This window comes from Acipenser ruthenus, chromosome 27 (genome assembly GCF_902713425.1).
Source record: "Acipenser ruthenus chromosome 27, fAciRut3.2 maternal haplotype, whole genome shotgun sequence".
In the NCBI taxonomy this organism is placed as follows: Eukaryota; Metazoa; Chordata; class Actinopteri; order Acipenseriformes; family Acipenseridae; genus Acipenser; species Acipenser ruthenus.
The window spans coordinates 26381264-26403899 of NC_081215.1; the positions used below are offsets into that span (position 1 = coordinate 26381264).

A 22636-nucleotide genomic window follows, 5' to 3' on the forward strand; every position below is an offset into this window, starting at 1 on the left:
TCTGCTCTGCAAAGCTGAGTGTGTCTCTTTCTGGCACAGCAGACACAGTTCTAAAAACAACTTGGCTCAGCAGTGTCTAGATTGGGTTCCATTCCCAAGCCTCACACACACACATTACAGCCTTCCATAGCTTAAGTGTGTGTGTGTGTGTGTGTGTGTCAAACGTTGATTGGGTGTTAAATGGTATTGATTGGGAATTCATTTCAGTTTGATTTGTAGCTGTTAATTTATCCTCGCTAGCTGTGGGTCAATAACTTTGTCTGATAGAGTGTTGTGACAAGTCAGGCTATTGATTGCCACAAGGCCTGGTTACCCCTGGGAGGGTCTTGGCTGTAAGGCACAGAGGAGGAGCCCAGCAAGATAGTTCAGGACTCGCACCCTGCTTTAGAAACAGGGGTGGTTTTCAGAGTGCTTGTGTCTCAGATAATGGCTGAGCGAGTGCAGGGTAATATCAAAAGCCTCTATGATCAAGAGAAGAACCGTCGGATATCATTCGTATTAATCAAACCAAAGATATCAATAACAGACTGAAAACACATTGAGAGGCACACCGGGCCAGGTGACGAGAAGCTTTTGCTCCAAAACCTGCATTATCATTTTCTTCCTAAGAATGAAAACATTTTTAATGGTACACAAACTAGCACTAAACATTTGTGTTCATGGGGTTCCTAGGCAAATTGATTTGGAAATAAAAACTGTTGAACATAAGAACAAATGAAAAAGTTCTGAACACAGAAGCGTTTCCTCAATGCATGTTTGGTTCCTAATAGCTGCTTGTTTCCAGATGGCTCTCAAAGGATACTGATGAATCAGCAACCTGGCTTGGCAATGGATTCCCTACACCCACCACTCTCTGTGTGAAAATGTGACTTCTTCCAGTCTGTCTCAAAGGAGTCCTCTGGGCTCTGCTGAGTCTGAAATGGTGACTGCATTAGGTGACTTTCTTGATGCTTTCTTTTAGTTTTAAAACTTCTATTTCCTAGACTAAAGAGGTAGTTTGCTCAACTCTTGCTCACAAGTCGTACCTTTAGCCCTGAGATTAGTCACGTTGCTCTCCTCTGAATGTTCTCCAAAGCCTCAGTACAGTACATTGCTGTCTTAGGCGTTTTCAGGTATGCTAATGGAGTATGAATGCAACCCTCCATGTGAAATATCATTCTGTCTTCTCACTTTTCTTGTTGGTTCAATAGACAACCTCCTACACCTTTGTAAAATAAATTTGCAGAGCATCCTGTTTCAACATTTCGATTGGTAATGAATAGAACTATGTAATGCCTTTTAGATTTGAAAGGCAGTGCAGCCTTGGCCTGTTCTCATTGTTGTCTGAATGTTTGCACCACCATCAACAGCTTTAGAAGTGTTTTATAAACTGCCATGAGTCACTGATTGCATTGTTGGATCCCACTGACAGAGACTTAGCCTTGAGTCTTTTGTAAACATGACTTTGTTCCTTCTGTTGACATACAACACAGTCCACCTTTTTAGCTATTGTGCGATTTTTGCCTTTCAAAACAATCGATGCTCTTTGTAAATCGCAAAGGATCACCGCTGTTGCTTTGTCCCAGAATTAGTGTCGGATGGTCTCCAGTTTCGGCAGCTCCAGACAACAATATGTTTTTATTTGTTTTTCACAAATGTGTTTCAGTTAACTGCACATCTGCCACCTGATTGCCCCGGCAGGGAGCTGAAATAGCAGACAGCCTGCTGGTGAGCAGCTTTTCAGGAATGACACATGCAATTTACTGGGGATGATCGCTCCAAAGTAGAATCATGCCCTACTTGGATCAATCAAATCATCTTAGTTCTTTATCTAGTGAACTGAACTGTTCAACAAATTGACCGTCATGTTCTCAGTGATCTTCAGACCTACTTTTATTTACTCAAAAGCCCTCAATCACAGCAATCAAAAATGTATTCAGAATTTATAGAGAAGAAGCACATCAGTGATCACCATGGCAAAGGAAGTGTGTTGTTTGAAGGTGCATTAGACAAGAAGCTGAAGCCAGAATATGGGAACCATACCGAATTGCATTTAAGACGCAAACCTCCGTTCTAGGGGACTGTACAGTTGACTGCTTTGGGTTACAGGATAAGAATGTGTGACTTGTCTTATAGCATCATATGTGAAGAAGGCCTGGGTTAAAGCGTTTTATTCTAGGAGAAAAGATCACACCAGCATTATCGTGAAAGACCAGTTGTGCCTAAAGGAAGGACACATTGATGTTATTATTTACAGGATGTGATATTGAAAGAGTTGCCCCATGGCAGCAATCCATACAGAAAATGAAAAAAAGTTCCAGTTGACATTTATTGGGTCTCCTCTCTCTCTCTCTCTCTCTCTCTCTCTCTCTCTCTCTCTCTCTCTCTCTCTCTCTCTCTCTCTCTCTCTCTCTCTCTCTCTCTCTCTCTCTCAGTGCTGAACATTGGTGGGTTATCCAGGAGGGAGCTGCTAGATTGAGCAGATTCACTCACAGACAGCACTATCAACACTCTTGCCTGTTGCACAGTACCTGAAAGAAACAACACGGGTAGCCACATCATTTTTTTTTTTTATAAAAGGATAAACAGAGCATTTTATTAACACTTTCGACAGCAACAAAGGTGACATAGTCCACACCTCTCCAATAAACACAGCAGAAAAAGGCAAACAAAAACCCACTTTACATCACTCTGAGGCACAAAGCAAAGGAAGGAACCTTGAGATCAAATAGAATACTCTGAAAACAATCCTCAAGTCGTCACAATGCAACTGGGGGGGGGGGAGGGGGCTTCAACCACTAGCACTTATACATTCCAATAAAATAAAAACAAATAAAACACCCCTTCAAATAAGATCACTTAGAACATACAGAACACTAACAGAATGTTTGGTTTGCGTCTTGAGAACCATCCATTCATAGACCCACAGTGTCGTTTACCTGAAGGCTGGAACAGACTGCTGACTTCCATTTCTTTTTATTATGATTATTATTATTTTAAACACAACCCCAAAACATCTACATTAAGCTACACTGTTACATATATTTTAGAAGATGGGATGACACCAATCTGTACCATGGGTTTATTGCTTGGTACACCAAATGCTGCAAGTCTCTTAGATACAGTATGAAAACGGATACTGAAGCGGAAGTGATGTTTTCCTCCTAGAATCCTACACTTGATGTTACCTTTGGTTTATTGTGCAATCTGGTAAGCACCTGGCTGACTAAATTATTGACCCATATGCATTTAATGGAAGTCAAAATTATTAAGCTATATGTCGATGTTGCTCGAGGCTTCCAAAGACTTGACGTAACATGTGCATAAACGTAACGTCTTTTATGAAAGTGTGCTTTGTAAATCTCAGTAAAATCTTTCAATTCACATTGTTCGCCATACTCCTCCCAACACTCTTGGGCAGGAGTACCCGCTCTGTTATCTACATTTTGATCATTGTAAACACACAAATACGAAGGACCTGTTTGGCAGACAAATCCCTGAAATGGTTTTAGATCATGACACTCCCTAGAAAACGAAATAGTTTTTTTTGCCTACATGTAAAACACAGCACAGAGGAAGGCCAAGACATAGCTAATAACTGTATTCAATAATACATTTAAAAATGCTTTGTTTTTTTTCTCTTTGTTTATTACTAAAACGGTCAGTGGTATAACCGGATACTGGCTCATACAGTGAGGATTAGTTGCCAAGTACAGATTTGGTAATCCGACCATACATCGGTCCTAAGTCTTCTACCATGGGTAAGCCTAAATGGAGGTGATAATGTTTCACAATTTTATACAGATTGCACTTAAATCAATATATTAATTTATACATTACAACCACCATTTTGATATGTGTTTTACAATAAATATATATTTTTTACACCATTTTTTTTTTTTTTTTTTGTGCAAACAACCACAATGGAATATCGTCACAAACACTACAAAAAATAATCAGCTGCATCCTGTTTCTGTTATGAGTAGTCTTCCTCTTGCTTGTAATGGTGAGCATCTTGTCCTTCTTGCACATACTTGTCTTTCTTTTCCCAGCCGTCGGGCCATCCTCCATTGAGTTGCGTTGTAGCACCGTAGGTCTTGGCCACCCCCAGGTTGCTGTAGCCCTGAGTAATGTCCCCAGTCTCTTCCGCGAGCTCGTCCTCGTTGATGAAGCCGCACTTCTCCTCGCTCGTTTGCTCTGGGTCTGCCCACGGCTGCTTCTCTCCCGAAGCAAAGATCCCATAGAATATGACTCCTCCGTAGTGGACCAGCGCAGCAATTAAGAAGACGTACTGCCACTCCTCTCGAGTCTGTGGACAAGAACACCAGTTTATTAGCAAGCTGTGGTTCACCCGCAGGACTGACTGACATTGCCCACACAAAATCAGCAAACCAACTCTTGTGTTTCAAGTGTGCTAATTTTGACTGCAGTTCTATACCGATAAAGAGGTTGTATGATTTCTGTGATGCACTTAGTGCTGGCCATCTAGTCTAAAGTTCATTACTTTTCAAAAGTAGTAACTTGATGAAGGTTGCAAGCGGGTAACCTTTTGTTTAATATTTACCCCCCTTTCTATCCATACCTTTTATATTGGCTATTATGAAGGTGATTGTCACAGTGTGCATGCATCCTATACCATTGTCTATTAGTCTAGTGAACCCCTCGCATTCTTCGTTGGTAGAAACGGTATGGTACCTTGTGCTTCGTCATTGCCCCGACTATCAGTGGGCACACCATTCCTGACAGCGTTCCCACTCCATTTGAGATGCCCATTAGGATGCTGGCATATCGCGGCGCGATGTCCAAGTGGTTGACATTGAACCCTAAGGAAAAAACGGAAAATCACCACTGGGACCATGCTCCCCTGGATACATGGGTTTGGGATCACCTGTATGGTACTGGTTTGAACAGAGGTTGTTTACACTTGGAAGAATCTTTATGGTTAGGATCATTTTCAAACAGATAACCTCAAGGAAGCCTTGGCATGATACGGCGCAATATAGGTTGTTAATAGAGAGACGATGAGAAAAAAAAGCCAAAAGACACTAAACTAAATGGAGTAAGTGTGTGTGTTTATACTTGACAAGACCAAGGGCCATGTTTTGACACAATGTTTAATAAAAGCAGTAAAAGTATAACTGCGAGTAACTAGTAAGAAACATCTACTGTTCTAATTTCTGAGTAGCATCTTGCTATTTTTTATATCTTTAATTATTATTCCTTTCTAAAAAAAAAAGTTGCCTTTGTGCTTGCTTGAAATAAAATACCCTGAAATCCTCCTCTGTGTTTTCCTCAGAAAAGCAGCTAAAGATTTCCATGGAGACCCTTTTAACTCACTGGGTCTGTGGTACCGGAGTGATGCTGTTTTAAATTAACAAAGACTTGAAGGAGACCAGCAGTATGCAGTGACTGTAATGGGGTTCTCTCAAGGGTGTGAAAATCGAACATGCATTGAAGAACATTACAATGCGATACAAAGAATTCTCACTGGAGTCCTTTTCACTGTTTTTTTTTATATTCCCTTTCATCATTTCATCTGTTAATGGAACACAAATTTGTACAATGACAATGTCACACTGCAGTTAATCTCAGTTGTAAAAAAGAAAACCACTGTGTTTGCACTTTGTTCAAATTTTGTCCAAGTTCTTGTTGGAGGATGGTGTGTATATCATGCCTATGGACCACATTATTGAACGTTGACATGTTAGATTTTGTTCACGTCCACACTCTTTTCATTGCCCCCTCACCAGTTATGACCCATAGTCTTCTCAGACATAATTATTGCAATGACATTAACCTTCATTGCAATTAATGGCACTGCAGACACTGGTAAAAGCACAGCTGGTAATAAAGAAATTAGCAGGAAAGAGCTTCTTACCTGATATAGCAAACCCACTGAAGCCCACTGCAAGGACCAGGAATGAAATGGCAATGCCTTTACTGTGAGAGTATCCCACCACGAGGAGAAACGTTGCTTCCAATCCGAAACCTGCAGGCCGTTAAACACATTATATTAGAACTCGATAAAAACATCCACTGTTGGATGAGAATGTATTGGTGTTTGAGTGGGATCGTCTAGTCTGACAGGAAGGCGGTAAATAATCTGTACTTTACACTTTTATCTCAGCATCTTCCAAAGATATGGCAATAGCGTTAACCTTTTAAGGTACAAGGGACATGTGTGTCCCACAAATAAAAATGATGTTAACTTTCTTATTTTTGCAATGAGGTGGTGCACGAAAACAGGGTTTAAAATGTACTGACAAGTTGGATCAGTTTCCTCCTCGTGATACTCGAGTCGCTCTCAAATGTATTTTAAGAAGAAATCATTTGAACTACAAGCGCTCAATTCCTTGTGTACCTGAAGGGGTTCATTGAGTGTGCTTGAGGCACTATTGGCCGTGGTGTGCTGCTGTATGCGACTGTGAGAAAGGCGTTACCTCCACAGTTCATGATCTTCCTGACGGTGGTGGTTGAAAGGATGTTTTTGGTTCTGAGGTAGTCTGCAATCTGTCCTCCGATGGGCACGATAATTGTCATGACGAGATGTGGCAGAGCTGAGAGCATGCCAACCTTAAACAGTAAAACAAAAACAACTCAACATTCAGAAAAGATGAAAGTCGGGTTTCCACTGCTGGATAAAACTCGGTTGAGAGGAGCTTGGATTTCAACAGGGACGGACGACAGAAAGGGAAAATGTTTAACACGGCAGTGAATCTTTGCAGCAAGTATCTTTCTTAATCTAAAGCCTTCCCCCCACCTCCCCACACCCATCCCAGTCTGAATTCTGATAAGTGAAAATGCCGGTCATAAAAATGAATGGCAACGCATGTTACAGATAGAGAACGGATCTGGATAGATTTATAACATTCACCTCTGTGCTAATTCATTTTCTCTCAGTCCCCATTCATCAAACCAATGGCATATTTTATGCAGATCACAGCAAATAGGCTCTGCATTAGCATTTAAGAGACACGAGTATGTAATTACAGAAAGTCTTGATGCACATAAATCTTGGAAGATGCAAATCACAGCTTCAGAGCTGTAGCTCAGGTAGCAGATTGAACACTTCCCTGTGGTGCTCTGCACTGACAGGTCACAACAAATGAATGCAAATGCAAACAGAGCGAGAGCCCCAGACTCTGCCTGGCTCAGCTGCTTCACTGGCCAGGAGTGCATCCTTTTATTCATTGTTATGCCAAGAAAATGACACGCTTATATATATACAGTATATATATATATATATATATATATATATATATATATATATATATATATATATATATATATATATATATATATATATTATTGTAGTATTTGTAAATGTTATGTTCAGGTAGGATTGTAATTACACTGAAACTGCTGGTACAGTGCTGTAACCTGAATTAGCCTAACAATGCTAAAAGTATTGTGTCTGCCTTACATATAAAAACATTATAACATTTTCTGTCAACATGGTATAACCATGAAATAACCAATAATGAGGGCGCACTGCATTCATCTGTTCATTATATTGACCTCACTTCGTGATGGACCCCTGCTTCCTGTAATTCCTGGCCAGCTTCACTTTCCCTGCACGTACCTTGCTGATTTCGAACCCAAAGACCTCCTCAAAGTAGGCAGGCTGACTGATTAGAAGCAAATAGAAAGTCCAGCTTCTACAGAAGTTTGCAACAATGATTGCATAGACAGGCATGGAAGAAAAGAACTTCCTCCACGGGGTCTTGTACTTCTGAAATGAAATGAGAATAATAATAAAATGTGTTACCTTGATCAAGGCACAGAGACACACCAGTGCCAGTGTGGTACCAGTGATCTCTAACTTCCCTTTGCCTAATGGAACAAAGGCTCTTCTTGGGCTGGGCTTGCTAGCTAGCTTGGAGATCAATTCTATGCTCAGCTGGTGCCTTCTTCTACGATCTGCTCATGCAGGGGGGAGGAAGCAGCAGCAGCAGGATAGTCTTTCTTTTACAAGGACACCGAGTTTAATGTGTGGCTGTTTCCACCCGCCCTACACCTCAGAGCCGCAGCAGCACTATGGAACAGACAGGTTGTCATCAATCCATTACTTACCAACAGCAAAAGAAGGGACATGTATTTGATTATATGAATGTGGAACCATTTAAAAATTGTTGTTTTGGTCTCTGCAGATTCTACTGACTTTGGACAAGTTATATGGGAAGAAACCAATTTAGAAAGCTGGTTGTCAGCTCAAAGAAAATAAGACAAGCACAACAGTGCTCAGTTGAAGCTTAATTAACAACTGAAATTATTCTGAACAGCTGACCCTGTCTTATGGCGTAACTGTCTCATGAGAATTTGGGACTAGAGGAAACCAAAAATGTGACTGAAGAAGTGCAAGCAAGGATTGATCAACTCCACATATTATTGAAATGTATATTTTACTGATGATTTATAAAAAAAATATATAATCTGGACATACATATTATATTCAAAAACATTTTACTGCCACCTTCATTGGTTTCCATGCAGGAGAATGCGTGAGAATCTGATAGCAAAAAGGAAGTTATGATTTTTGTTTTTTATTAACGTAGTTCAGTGGTCACTTTTCAGCCTTACATCTGCTGGTCCGAGGAGACCGGCGCTCTCCCCGATGCTCTCTTCGATGTAGGTGCGCTCCTCGGCCGTGATGGTGGGGTGGACAGCCGGACTCTCATAGGACACCAGGACCCAGAACATGTACCACAATATCCCGAAACAGCCTGTTAGCACAATCAGAGAAAGAACATGGGGCTGGAGCTACAGACGGGACTCCGGGCTCCATTGTGAACACATGGCAAAGCTGAGAAGAGCAAACTGAAAGCATCGTGTAAAGAAAAAATGCAGACAGGGTTCATCCGAGTTCAAGTGGTCAGAATCCTGGCAAGAATTTTTCCTCTGTTTGATAAACCAAAGGGGTCTAGCATAAGACTATGAGTCTGTAGTTTGTAAAAATGCCCAATTTTGATGATATTTGACCTAGACAGTAACATAAAAGATAATGTATCATTCTAAAGCTTTCCAACAAAAAAGTAATTGATAGAGCAAAATGGTCGAACCCCCCCTTCCCTTTCACTTCATTTGGTATGACCCGTAAGTAGCTGTTTATTCTAGGTCTCTCTGTCATTCCGCTGGTAGAAGCAGTTTAGATTCATTCAGGTAAAAGTACTTAACATAATACAGAAACCTGATATTGAACATACCATAAACATAGAAGACAGAAGACCACCCATTATATTGGACTAAGATCCCAGCTAAAGGCATGGCTATCACAGCTCCTGCATAGGAACCTGTCAAAAGAGAGAGGAGAGATGGTATATTAAGGGGCCAGCATACACATCTTGGACCACGTACATTTACATACATTGCAGTCTAGGGGTCTTTCAGATTTTAGAAATAATACTACTTAAATTCAATTGCAAGTGTTTTAACCAGAAGTCTTTTTGAAGGTCTTCTAAAAGACTTCTAGTCAAAATGTTTTTCATTGAATTTATTGAAGTTATTTTTAGTACAGTATTCCTAACTTAAGCAATATATTTTGCAGCTAGTGTTAAATGGAGCACTTGTTCTCTTGCAACCCAGAGTAATTCTTATGGGAGAAAGTTCCATGAGAAAGGACTCAAACAAAGCATTGGCCAGGAAACCTTATAAATCCCCCAATGGCACTTTAAATGGGTCTAGAGTGAAATGAGGATTGCTCCTGTATTCATATATCTGAAACATGTGATTTTCTTTACCGCAAAAGGAAGTTGTAGCTAGTCTGCTCCTCTCCAGTGGTGGAGCCCATTTACTCCATATTCCATGGCAGGCTGGATAGGTCACCCCCTGTAAAGAGAATCGGTCACAACCCAAATACAGCAAACCCAATTCCTAGTCCTTACCGCTAAAGCAAAAAGCTTAGAATAACTGAAAGCATGAAAATGAAAGGCAAACGTGTCTTACAATGAAGAAATCAAGAAAAAAGGCTTCCTACTGGTTGAAAGTTTTGCTCATTGCTTGTTGAAGGAGTGCACAAGAATTAAATCACAACAATGTATTGTACAGTGCTAAATGGGGCTAGTTTTTTGGTTATCAGTGTCGCCAATAATGTTCCATTTTGAGCATTAGTTTCAGATTAATCACAAATCTACCGTTTACTGCAAAAAGCCTGGCTCTTAAATGGTTCAGTTGCTCTTAGAGAGCCCTTGTTTTACATATTAGTGAGTGGTGGAGAGCAGTTTGCATTTACAGATATACATGCACATATGCGAATGCCTCCATATTGTGCTTTGCCAATCAAGAGAAAGCTAAACAGATTGGTTTTAATAGCATTCCATGGAAGCACTGAGGCTGCTTGAGATTCATTGTGACTCCCAGATAAGATTGAATTACAGCGACACTGTTCCTGTAAATTAGGTTTTATTTAAGATTAATGGGCTCAATTAGAGATTGGCAGCACATTCAAACAGATCAGTTAGTTATTTGGTAAGAAGAGATTTTTCTATTACATTTTCATTATGTTTTAATTGCCAGACAAGCAAACTATTGACAAATGTGAATTGCTCGGGTTTGCTTTGCAAGAGGCCTATGTTTTGAAATCCATTGTTTAATATCCTGTAGTTAAAATACTTACGCAAAGTAACTTGAGTTCCCTGTTTGAGGGTCAGTTAAAGAAGGTTTGTAAAAACGAATGCTTTCTCATGGGTTTCAAAACATTCTTTAACTTTTTAGGGAATGTTTGCAAACACTCTTAGAAAAAATAGTCCTTAACCATTTTCATCACGGATCTTCCTATAATTGGGAATTGGAGTCTGTTTTTGTGTCCGACATGCTCTTTTGTGGAAATTGCGCACAAGGTAAGGTCCAAACTGAGTGGACTCATATTCCTGTTCTAACCCTCAACGCTTACTCGGCTAAATCACTAAACCACACACACTACACTGACGAATAGCACACAGCATTGCAACCCCAGGCTGACCTGCCTCCTTTGCATACAGCCTGGTTGCCCTAGGCTTGCCCAGGTGCCAGCAGAGGGTCAGTGGAAACAGTGAGGGTCTGGGTCCGCTTGTGAGAGGCTTTCCAATCCAACCCTTTCCACTACTCTACAACCCAGTCCCTAATCACTGATAATCTACAAAACCTGTGTGTTTCACATGCATGTTCCAAGGGATGGAAAAATGTACATTTCATTATCCCCTGGGCACCTTTATTGAAGTAAATGACAGCTAAACACCATATTCGCTTTGACATTTCCTATTTTTTTCTGCACGTCGCAGCTTTTAAAGCAATTGCGTTTCAATTATAAATGCAAGGGGGGGGGGGGGGGGGTACTGTTTTGTGTTTTTTGTAAAATTGTTCTTGTGTTTTTAGTCACGGGGATCATACTTTCATGTTGCTTCTGCGTCATTTTTTCGGCTGTTTGTTTTGCATTCTTGCAAAAGACTTCCTATATTCCTGATTGATGCCCATGGCGCCTGTAATAAAATTGCTTCAGAGAGTAATTAAAAAGGATTCCAACTTTATCACATGCCAGCAGAGGTGGCAACCCAGTCCCTCACAATATCAATCTCTGTTGAGATTACAAAGCAGACAGCTATATCCCGCAGCATTGATTTAATATATTATACAAGTGACTTGTGTAAATGAGTGCTTCAAAGGGCACCTCTCTCTTTTTTGAGATTTGATATTTGCTGATGCTAAATCCACCAAGATCCTGTGATAGCCTGCCAAATGTAAACTGCACTGCAGGAAATTTGGGATTAGTGTGGTAAATTACATTGTAAAAGCTGCCTGGTCTTTGGGGAAACTTGAGGAGATGGCTGTGCATAAAGAAACGTGTTTACCACACGTAGAAAAAAAGATTCTAGCATTTCTGTTATTGTGGCTAAAGTCTCTTGCACTTTAAAGAGGCTGAATATTGTTAATGCATCTCAATAAAGAGAAAGTATCGAAGGATCTCCACCTACCTCGACAAGCCCCTGTAATATCCTGACGAAGATCACTAACCCGTAGTGCACCCGCGCCGCAGAGGGAATCAGCATGTTCAGAATCGAGGTGAAGAAGATAGCGGCACCAAAAACCCTGCAAGAGGAAGGACATCATTCAAGCACCTGCAGTGAACAGCCAGGGGGAAACGTGCATAGCAGATATGCTATTGCCCCATGTTCTCATCTTGCATTTATTATCGTTGATCTTAGTTTACCACGACCGTACCCATTCCTTACCATACTTTTGCGGTCCTTGCCTATGCTTTACTACGTGTTTATCATGGTGGTATGCTGTCGTTTCGCTGTTGCAACATTTCATTGTGTTAGTTCCGTTGAATAAGCAGCAGGTATGATGCACAGCTGGACTAACGGGCGGTGCACAGTATGCAGTCTGGTTAACAGAGTTATTAGATTTCTGGCTACTGTACTGTACACGCTATTTCATCTAAATTCAAAATAATAATAATACAATGAAAACGTAACAGAATGGTTTTCAACACATTCACGGTTGCTGAGTTTTGAACACATAATCCCAAATCTTACCTCCGAAATTTAAAGTAAATACTTTTAACTGAATACATGATGTTTGATTTAATTATTTATTTATGTGTTCATTCTTTTTTATGATAGCAAGCTGGGCAATATCCCATACGAACATACACAATTCAATTCCCTGTAGCCAGTACTGTAAGTCAAGTACTAATGTTTTAAATAAAGGATTTAATATATATATATATATATATATATATATATATATATATATATGCAATGGTCACTAACTAAAGGAGTGCAACATTTTGTAATAATAATAATAATAATAATAATAATAATAATAATAATAATAAACACAGAATAGATCTAAAATGCCTATAAGACAGAGACATGTTGCACAGTAATATGAAAACAAATTCAATGTTAAGTCAATTGTATTTTGTGTCATGAATAAACCATATTATAAATTAAACATCACTGGCAGGATCAGCCCCAGAGGTATGTGCGCTGGAGCCAGGGTAACCCTTTCAAACACTTTGCAACAACTACACACGGGACAACACGCGAGGCTTCTCGTCTCACAAATACACACGGGACAACACACGAGGCTTCTCGTCTCACAAATACACACGGGACAACACACGAGGCTTCTCGTCTCACACATGCATATTTTCATCAACAATAAGAATAAGAAGAAGAAAACTATAAAATCACAAATTATATTTTAGAAAACATTGCCGCCTGAACAAAACGAAATATACTCGGCCCTAAATCCATTGTATTTGCAACTGCATGATGATGATGATAATAATAATAATAATAATAATAATAATAATAATAATAATAATAATAATAATAATAATAATATGCGCTGCCTCTATTTATTGTATATGTCATAACATTAAAGGCCCTTCAACAACAGAACCCTGCTGTGCTATAAACGCAGAGCTGATATATAGGGATTTGCTGAAAGAATAAGCCAATTTGTGATATCTAGTTATACCTTTGCATTGTCTCTTCGTGCATCTGCAGAATAAGTCTTTTGCATTTTAAAACCCCCACTGTTTTATCTAGAACACCTCCACGGAGCCATTCAAATAGATTTGGGCATTTGTTATATACAGGAGAAGGACGGTAAGTATCGGTGTGGAGAGCTAGGATACACTGTCGAGGAGGCAAAGACGAAAAACCAAACTACAGCGTACGAATTTAGAAGGAAATCACACCTTCCATTTAAATGAGTGTGGAGACTGAAGAGAATACAATAATGCATTTTAATATTACTATCGACTGTAGTCTGTCTCTTTAAATAACCCAGTGCAGTCCGGGCTTTCATTTAGTTTTGACAGATGCGGCTCCGTTATTAAATCCTGCGTTAAACCCCAAGATGGCTCATTAAACATTAAAGCATTGCACTTGACAAAATTATTCACAAATAACACACACGACCATCATTAGGCTATATTGCTTAAAATGCGGGATTTCAATATTTATTAGACGTACAGCTGGTACGTTTGAGATCGCAATACTAAACCGACTTTAAAAGAAAATACTTCCAGGTATTCAAAATGAAAAGTGTTTTAATATGGTTTACACTACGTTTATTAACGCCCTCCTTGTTAAAAACAAAAATACGTAAACCAACAGCTGGTTTGACTACGTAATATGTGAAACGTTGTGCGTTGAAACATGCCAAATCTATGAGAAACCGATATGTATAATTAGCTTATAGTATATGCCTATATGTATAGTTCTTCAGTATATCCCGTATATGTAGGCCTATACCTACCTGGATTTGAATTGCTATGATATAGAACCATTCATATTAATTCAGGAATGTATGGACACAGCAACCGTGCATCCCATTATCTTTCATTATGACGTGCGTCTTAATATTCTGCAATACCTTGAGCAAGGTACTTTACCTAGATTGCTCCAGTAAAAACCCAACTCTATACATGGGTAATTGTATGTAAAAATAATGTGATACCTTGTAACAATTGTAAGTCGCCCTGGATAAGGGCGTCTGCTAAGAAATAAATAATAATAATAATAATAATAATAATAATAATAATAATAATAATAATAATAATAATAATAATAATTATTATTATTATTATATATATATATATATATATATTCAAGGGCCTGGTTTTGCTGTTTAGCCGAGTAATCAAGGCAAGAACTCTAAAATGATACTCTAGGATTATATTTAATTTATGGCGCAAGAAACCTTACAGCGTTGTTTAAAAAGCACCACCAAACAGCAGCAGTAAACGGTTAGGGTACACGCAGTATTAGCACACAATAATTACACACGCATGTAGCGAAAGAATAGGAGATACGGGCACAGTAGCGCTATAGCTGCACATCAAATTATAACATGTTTAAACATTTTAGCATTGTAGCTACTGGTGTGAATTTACTCTTGAGACTTATGATTGGTATGTTTTCCGATCCCACTTGTTTTTTATTAATATTGTAATAAATGCATACCTGTGCGTTCAGATTCCAAAATGATTTGGATACATATATTAATTAAATTCGTGTTTTCTTAACAAAAAGCGTGCACCAAAAAGCGCTAAAATTGAATGTGTATATATATATATATATATATATATATATATATATATATATATATATATATATATATATATACATATATAGATAGATAGATAGATAGATATAGATATATATAATGTGTGTGTGTGTGTGTGTGTGTCTGTGTGTGTGTGTGTGTGTGTGTGTGTGTGTCTGTGTCTGTCTGTGTGTGTGTGTGTGTGTGTGTGTGTGTGTGTGTGTGTGTCTGTGTCCGTGACTGTGTGTGTGTGTGTTATTGCCTCACCCATATTGTAATACATACTATTATTATTATTATTATTATTATTATTATTTATTTCTTAGCAGACGCCCTTATCCAGGGCGACTTACAATCGTAAGCAAATACATTTCAAGTGTTACAATACAAGTAATACAATAAAAGCAAGAAATACAATAACTTTTGTTCAAGTGTGACAAACCACAATTCAATTTTGGGTTAGCAGTTTGCTTGGTATTTTGCCAACCACTTCTGGTGTTGCTCACCTTGGTGTCCTAACCCCCCCATGTGTTAAACGCGTGTGGCACTAGGACCCAGCGTCTTTGCCGCCGCGTTTCTGCTGCAGTTAGTTGTCTCTGACTCTACCTCTCTGGGGTCCTAATTAACAGGTGGAAGAAAGCCCTCGGGGTTGTGTGATATTGCCAGATCCCCTCGCTTTCTGTGAGCGGCCTCGCCTCCACCTGCACACGCCACTGCACGAGCCTGCACCAGCTCTGTCAATAGACGTGGATTTGATCATTGGGAGGCGCCGGCAATGCTGGGAAAATAATACGTTCATTGAATTTGGGCGTTGTTTCCTTTCATTCGTCACAATGGCAAACATTAACGCTTTAATACAAATATGTGGAATAGTGGTTAGGGCTCTGGACTCTTGACCGGAGGGTTGTGGGTTCAATCCCCAGTGGGGGACACTGCTGCTGTATCCTTGAGCAAGGTACTTTACCTAGATTACTCCAGTAAAAACCCAACTGTATAAATGGGTAATTGTATGTAAAAAATAATGTGATATCTTGTAAGTCGCCCTGGATAAGGGCGTCTGCTAAGAAATTAATAATAATAATAATTAGGCATTTTTTACATTTTCAAAAACGGTATATTTTTGATGCACTTTTTTTTCTGAGAATAAAACACCAGTTGAAATCTATAGGGTAAGGGTGCATACAGTTCGTGGTAATTCAGTCTGATATCATAGAAACACAAGAAAACTAATTACCAACCCCATTATTATTATTATTATTATTATTATTATTATTATTATTATTATTATTATTATAAATGATTAAACCGCAAATTTAACGTGTGTGTGTGTGTGTGTGTGTGTGTGTGTGTGTGTGTGTGTGTGTGTGTGTGTGTGTGTGTTGTTTTTTTTAAGGGCCACAAATCAATGAAAATAAAAGATATACAAAACATGGTTTTGTGTACATTTAATTATTAAAGGCTATCTCCTGAAAACAAACTGCGTGAAATACGAAATCCCAACGTTGTGTTACAGACCCCTGGTCCCCTGTACACAAATGAAAAGGCAATTACATCATCTTCAGCTATCCGTGATTACAGTAGCGCTGCACATCTGTCACAGAGTCACACCGCATCGTACATTCTCATCCCGGAATGTTGAAATGCTGGCGGAGATCAGAGTGCAGCGCTGTGAACACAGAGTTTCATTTGGAGAGCTGTGAAGTTATTTATTACCTGTTTGCTGCCAGTCTCGATGAAATGTATCCTCCGGGGATCTGAGTGACAATATACCCCCAGAAAAAGGATCCGTGAATCATCCCGACTATCTCCGGGTCCCAGTTAAACTTTGCTTTCTTCGGGAATAATAATAATAATAATAATAATAATAATAATAATAATAATAATAATAATAATAATAATAATAATAATAATAATAATGTGCACCAGTTAAGATTATGCACTTTTTGGTTTGTTTCATCAAAATAAACACATAGAGCTATTAGTTATTGAGCAAAGTAAAACAAAAATATGTCTATCTATCTATCTATGGTTTTTGTGCAATAAATAGTAAAATACAATATAAGTGAAAAGGGCTATCAATAGGCCATACGATTTTTAGGGAATTAGTCGTCAGCTATTTTATATAGACAATCCCATTTCTTAAAAGCAGCCATTTAATGAACACAGAGGCGCAATTAAGGAACTATCCCGATTATATTGTGTAAATACAGATTCTTTAGGGTGACGCTCAACACCTTTCAGTATGTGTTTACTTTTCACACTACAATGCTTCTGATGCTTGTGTCCTTGTCATCCGTGCTTCTGAATCAAGCCTATACATTTCTATACCATTAAATACATTTCTATACCATTAAAAGGAATGATAAACTGTATGTATATAAACAAACTATGTCAAACTATGTCTCCCTTGAGAAAGATATGTACAACATATCGAAACGTTGGGCAGCTGGCTCTTTGAGCTAATATATATATATATATATATATATATATATATATATATATATATATATATATATATATATATATATATATATGATAAACTATATATATGTGCGTGTGTGTGTGTGTGCGTGCGTGCGTGCGTGCCTGTCTGTCTGTGTGTGTGTGTATGTGTGTGTGTGTGCGTGCGTGCGTGCGTGCCTGTCTGTGTGTGCGTGTGTGCGTGCGTGCCTGTCTGTGTGTGCGTGTGTGTGTGTGTGTGTGTGTGTGTGCGTGCGTGCGTGCGTGCCTGTCTGTGTGTGCTGCAAGGTGTCGTGCTGGGGGCGCACCTCTGTGATGAGTATCTTATCTCCTTCGTGGATCGTGCTGTTGTTGACCATGCCCACTATCGCCACTCCCAAGTTGCAGCGGATTCCGAAGGAAATGCAGAACCCGAGTCCGCTCATGATCGCGATGATGTACCGGCGGGGCAACCCAAAGCAGGTGCAGTCGCACAGAGGCGCTTTCTTCTCCTTGTTTTCCAAAGGACGGCCATCTTCCGTCAGTTCTATCACCTCCCCAGTTTTCTGTTTCTTTTCCAAAACCCTGCATGCAAATGAGAGAATCGCATTAAAGGGGGTTGTCTTGATGGTTGTACAGTCTTGGAATCGAATGTTCCTCTGTAGGGGTTCTGTATAGAACCCCCGAGCAAGCTCTAGAACTCTTATTTTCTTTCGGTTCCATAAATAACCATTCAAGAACCATTCAAGAACCATTCAAGGATTCTAAATACGGCACCTTATTTCTTGTAACATTTGCAATTTGTTTTTCGTCAAAAATATTGTGCAAACTTAGAAAATGTGTGGTTTATTTTTTAAATTGTATTTTAATATTTAAAAAAAGTTTTGATAAAACAGAATCAGTATTTTTATAATGAAAGAAAGTGTGAAAAGGCACCAGCATGACGATGTGGGGTTCATCTTATAATACGAGTCTGTTATATATATATATATATATATATATATATATATATATATATATATATATATATATATATATATCATTGAACAAAAACTGAGAGAAGTCTGAGCTTTATTCGTTTATATATATATATATATATATATATATATATATATATATATATATCAATCACACAAATAACATCTTTTTTTGTTTTGTTTCTGATCTATATTATTTGTAGTGAAACAATCACCTTTGAGACAAACAACTATATTCAAATGATGTGCTTTTGTTCATTAAGTTTAATAACATATTGAGTTGTCATCAAATTGATTAAGGGACTATCTCTGTGTTTGTGAAATCATGCAACTGGATAAATGTATGTGTGCATATCTATCTATCGTGTGTGTAAATATTTTATTACCATTGTTTATAAAAAATAAAATAGCTCTGCAAGAGAACAAATTATTTAAAGAAAATGTCAAATGTAATTTTTAATGTACAGGAATGGAACATATTCCTAATACCGTCATTTATAATAGGTCAAATGAAATGAACAAATACTCGTGAATACAAAAACGTCTTATTAAGAAGTAATAAAAAAAAAAAAACCAGAATAAATAAAATACCAGATTTGACTTTATTTCGCCAATAATAAAATCACATGATAGCATCAAAAATAACCGTTCATATCAGAATCATATGAACATTGTGATTCTTTGCTCTTTAGATTATTATTCTGTTAGAAACGTAAATGAAATATATGTGTTAAAATAGTTGATAATACGACATTTGAAATACAAAAGAAAATAGGACCCAAAAACATAGGAATCAACATGGTGTATCGGAATGCAAAATGCCTGTACTGGATTATCAGTGATTTCAAATGCAATGCAGCATTTCAAAGTATAAACGCTTGCATTATATGCATTATGAAAAATACGCAACATTTGTCCTTGGGTGCTTGCATTGCAATTTTCCTGTTGTGTCTGTCTTAAACGATGCAGCTAATCGGGTTGATGTTAAAATGGATTATTATTATTATTATTATTATTATTATTATTATTATTATTATTATTATTATTATTATTATTATTATTATTAATAAATACATAAATAAAAGAAAGAAAGATTTCACATCACAATAAATCGACCTGTTTGCGGCTCATCTGAGATATAATGTAGAAGAGACCCGAGGCTCGGGGCAGAAATTGTAACAATTTATTATTTATACCTTTCCAGACTGGGAAAAAGCTTTCTGGGAATTTCCAGATCGAACACAGCCCTAATTATACATTCCCAGTCTACAATACCGCAACAATCAAATTCAACAAAACCGGGCTGTGTCTTTTAATAAACTGTGTGTAATAAACTGAGATGCCTATCTGATAAAAACCGAAACACTGGAACCCGAATACATGGGAGATAACGCATCTACGAAATCAAGTGCGGGTGTACAACCACCCGATCCTTACCAATAAATACACAGGTCATGTTTTGGGTTTTTTTCAGTGAATTAGCAATCACTAATACTTGGAAAATAAATACAATTCATACATTGTCTTACGAAAGGGACGTTGATCAACGTCTCAGGAGTTGAATTGCAATTGCCTGTAGCTTCGCCAGATAGAATAACGCCCAGGTTTGGATTGTATAGTTTAGAAAGATTCTTGCAATAGCAGTTTTAATTCATAGTCGTTTTCCCTTACCTGTGAAGAGTTCCCAGTGATTTCCCAGCAACATTTTTCAGACCCTCCTTAGCAGGGGTGAAAACTCGTTCCTTTATGCTATCCATTCCTATTGATGATGTCGATAGTTTTTTGTTAAAGTACCATATTACGGTGAAGTACGAATGCACATACCGATGTTAAGCAATTTTTTAAAGAATAATAACCAGGTTCCCAAAAATAGAGAACAAGTTATCACGCCTACACTCGAGGAAAAAGTGGAAAAAAGCAAGCTTTTCTGACACGACGTTCACACACCAAATTAGAAAGACGTCTTCAGTGCTTCACTTGATTCGCTCAACGCAAATGTAGCTGGGACCATTGCGCTGGGAGACGCTGCTTTTCTAAAGATGGCAGGGGGGAAATAAAATAAAACAAAACAAATTGTAATTTATTTCATCAAAACGTTGCGATAGGGTTCACATCACCATCACAGACCCAGTCCCGGAGTTAAGTCTGTTTGCTGAGTAAAGGCGGTATTAACCTTTGACCAAAACACGCTTTGACACTTTGACAGAACTTAGTGCAATCTGAACTGGCAGCCCCTTGGACAGAGCAAGCAGGCTTCAGAGGGGTTTTTCCAATTGGCTCAATTCTCTTCTCTACCGGGCGCGCACGTTCACGATTTCAGCACCTGGACAGCTCCCTCTCAGCCGCTGATCGACCCGCAGAATCTGGACTTGACCAAGCCCGTTTGTAGCGTTAGATTTCGGGTTAATTCCGTTTCATAGCCTGGGAAGCAGCACGGTTTAGAGGCTGTGGGTGCTTCAGAAGACGGATGTTGTCCTAGTCAACTTTCCAGGTCTATCTGTGTAGATCAAAGCGCCAAATCCCCTTCTAGTCTCCAGGGCGCGGGTGCTATGGAAACCAGATGAGGGATGAAACCTTCTCGTCCCAGGTTCCCAGAGAGGACAGTGGCAACACCCCTGTACCAGAGAGGGGGGTTGTTAAAAATGAACAAGTTTCATACAGTACCCACCCCCGTCAAACCACAAACACTTACATTCGTTGAGGTAAAACCCAGAACCCATTGTTAATAAAATGAATTGCATACTGTTTTTCTGCATTTTGTTATCTTTTAAAAAATGGCAGAATATTTGCAATATGATTATATTTACAACTTCAAGACAAATACCAAGATATATATGAACTACTACTACTACTACTACTACTATTACTACTACTACTACTACTACTACTAATAATAATAATAATAATAATAATAATAATAATAATAATAATATACTTTTTGCTTTAAATTGATTATTATGCTTATTTTGTTTTAATGGCTTTGTGTCACGTCATTGGTTGACATATTCTCAAACGAAATTAAAATACCTTTTGTTTTAAATACGCAATATATGTGTTTTTATCATAAATCAATGATAAATTGATAATTATATTGTCTTAAAATGGGGTTTCTGGGGACGCTATACAGCACGCTATACAGAATCACGTGGTAATTATATATATATATAGATAGATAGATAGATAGATAGATAGATAGATAGATAGATAGATAGATAGATAGATAGATAGATAGATATTGAATATACGTATATATTGTTCTACGTGATAGGATTTCAATAACACTAGAACATGAATGTGTCGTGCTTGTAATCATTAATTAGATGATACTTGTATTATATATATATATAGTTCTGAATGCATGCTTCACTTTGATACATTTTTTAAGCAACTGAAAGAAGCAGATCAGCCACCCCCCGGAGGACTGTTTGCACTTTGCAGTATTGTGTGCACATTTATCTTCCCCACAAATGAACACGTCTTGACACGTCTGGATCTTGACGCTTTTGTTGGAGAAAAGCTGCTGACCTTTTCACATTCCTCCCACTGCACAGTGGCATAAAAAGGGCAATGCGCCCTCTGGTGGACACTTTTCTGAGGTGCAGATATTTAAATAACACTAAATAGAGATTTTTGTTCTGCGATGATAACTAATATTTTATACATTTTATTATAGCAACTGAATGTAGGTTTAGATGGATGTGATAGATAGATAGATAGATCCACGTGTTCCCCGGGTCCGAGCAGAGGGGATCTCTCACTGCAGGCATCTCTCTCCTCTCTCCAGCTCTCGTAGGGACACTGAGGGAAGTGCGGTTTGTGTCTTGTAAAGAAACACAGAGACGTCATAACAACAATAAAACAGCTTGAAAGAATATGAAAGACTTTAGCAGCGGCTGCGATTCTGAATACAGAGATAACTGGATATACAATACTAGGTTATATGGAAGCTGGAACTGTAATTTCTGGTTTTGCTGCAGTTAATTTGGCAATGTTACCAATTCTTCAGCAGCACAACGCAAAGTTGACCGTGTGATAAGAGTCATTCGGAAGTTGACAAATGGGAGAGCCCGGTTGCAACATCAGTAATCTGTCTGTTATATTTAACTTCCATATACCGTGTGCGCTGTAAGCCTGGACTGCGCTTCGCTAGAGCGGAACCATTAGCCAAGCACTGGAACTAAGAGGCAATACCTGCAATATAAACA

At 38.4% G+C, this 22636-nt stretch overlaps 1 protein-coding gene across 1 annotated transcript; it reads right to left on the minus strand.

Annotated features, from left to right (window-relative positions):
- Positions 1 to 2523: 2523 nt before the first annotated feature.
- Positions 2524 to 21021, minus strand: LOC117432311 (vesicular glutamate transporter 2). The gene is made up of 12 exons (XM_034054031.3): positions 20103 to 21021; positions 17784 to 18039; positions 16729 to 16847; positions 11925 to 12039; positions 9717 to 9804; positions 9183 to 9269; positions 8560 to 8702; positions 7562 to 7711; positions 6420 to 6552; positions 5858 to 5968; positions 4675 to 4802; positions 2524 to 4288 (listed from the first exon to the last, which is right to left on the minus strand). The coding sequence occupies exons 1-12, from the start codon at positions 20186 to 20188 to the stop codon at positions 3956 to 3958; spliced, it is 1749 nt and encodes a 582-aa protein (XP_033909922.2). The 5' UTR covers positions 20189 to 21021; the 3' UTR covers positions 2524 to 3955.
- Positions 21022 to 22636: the final 1615 nt, after the last annotated feature.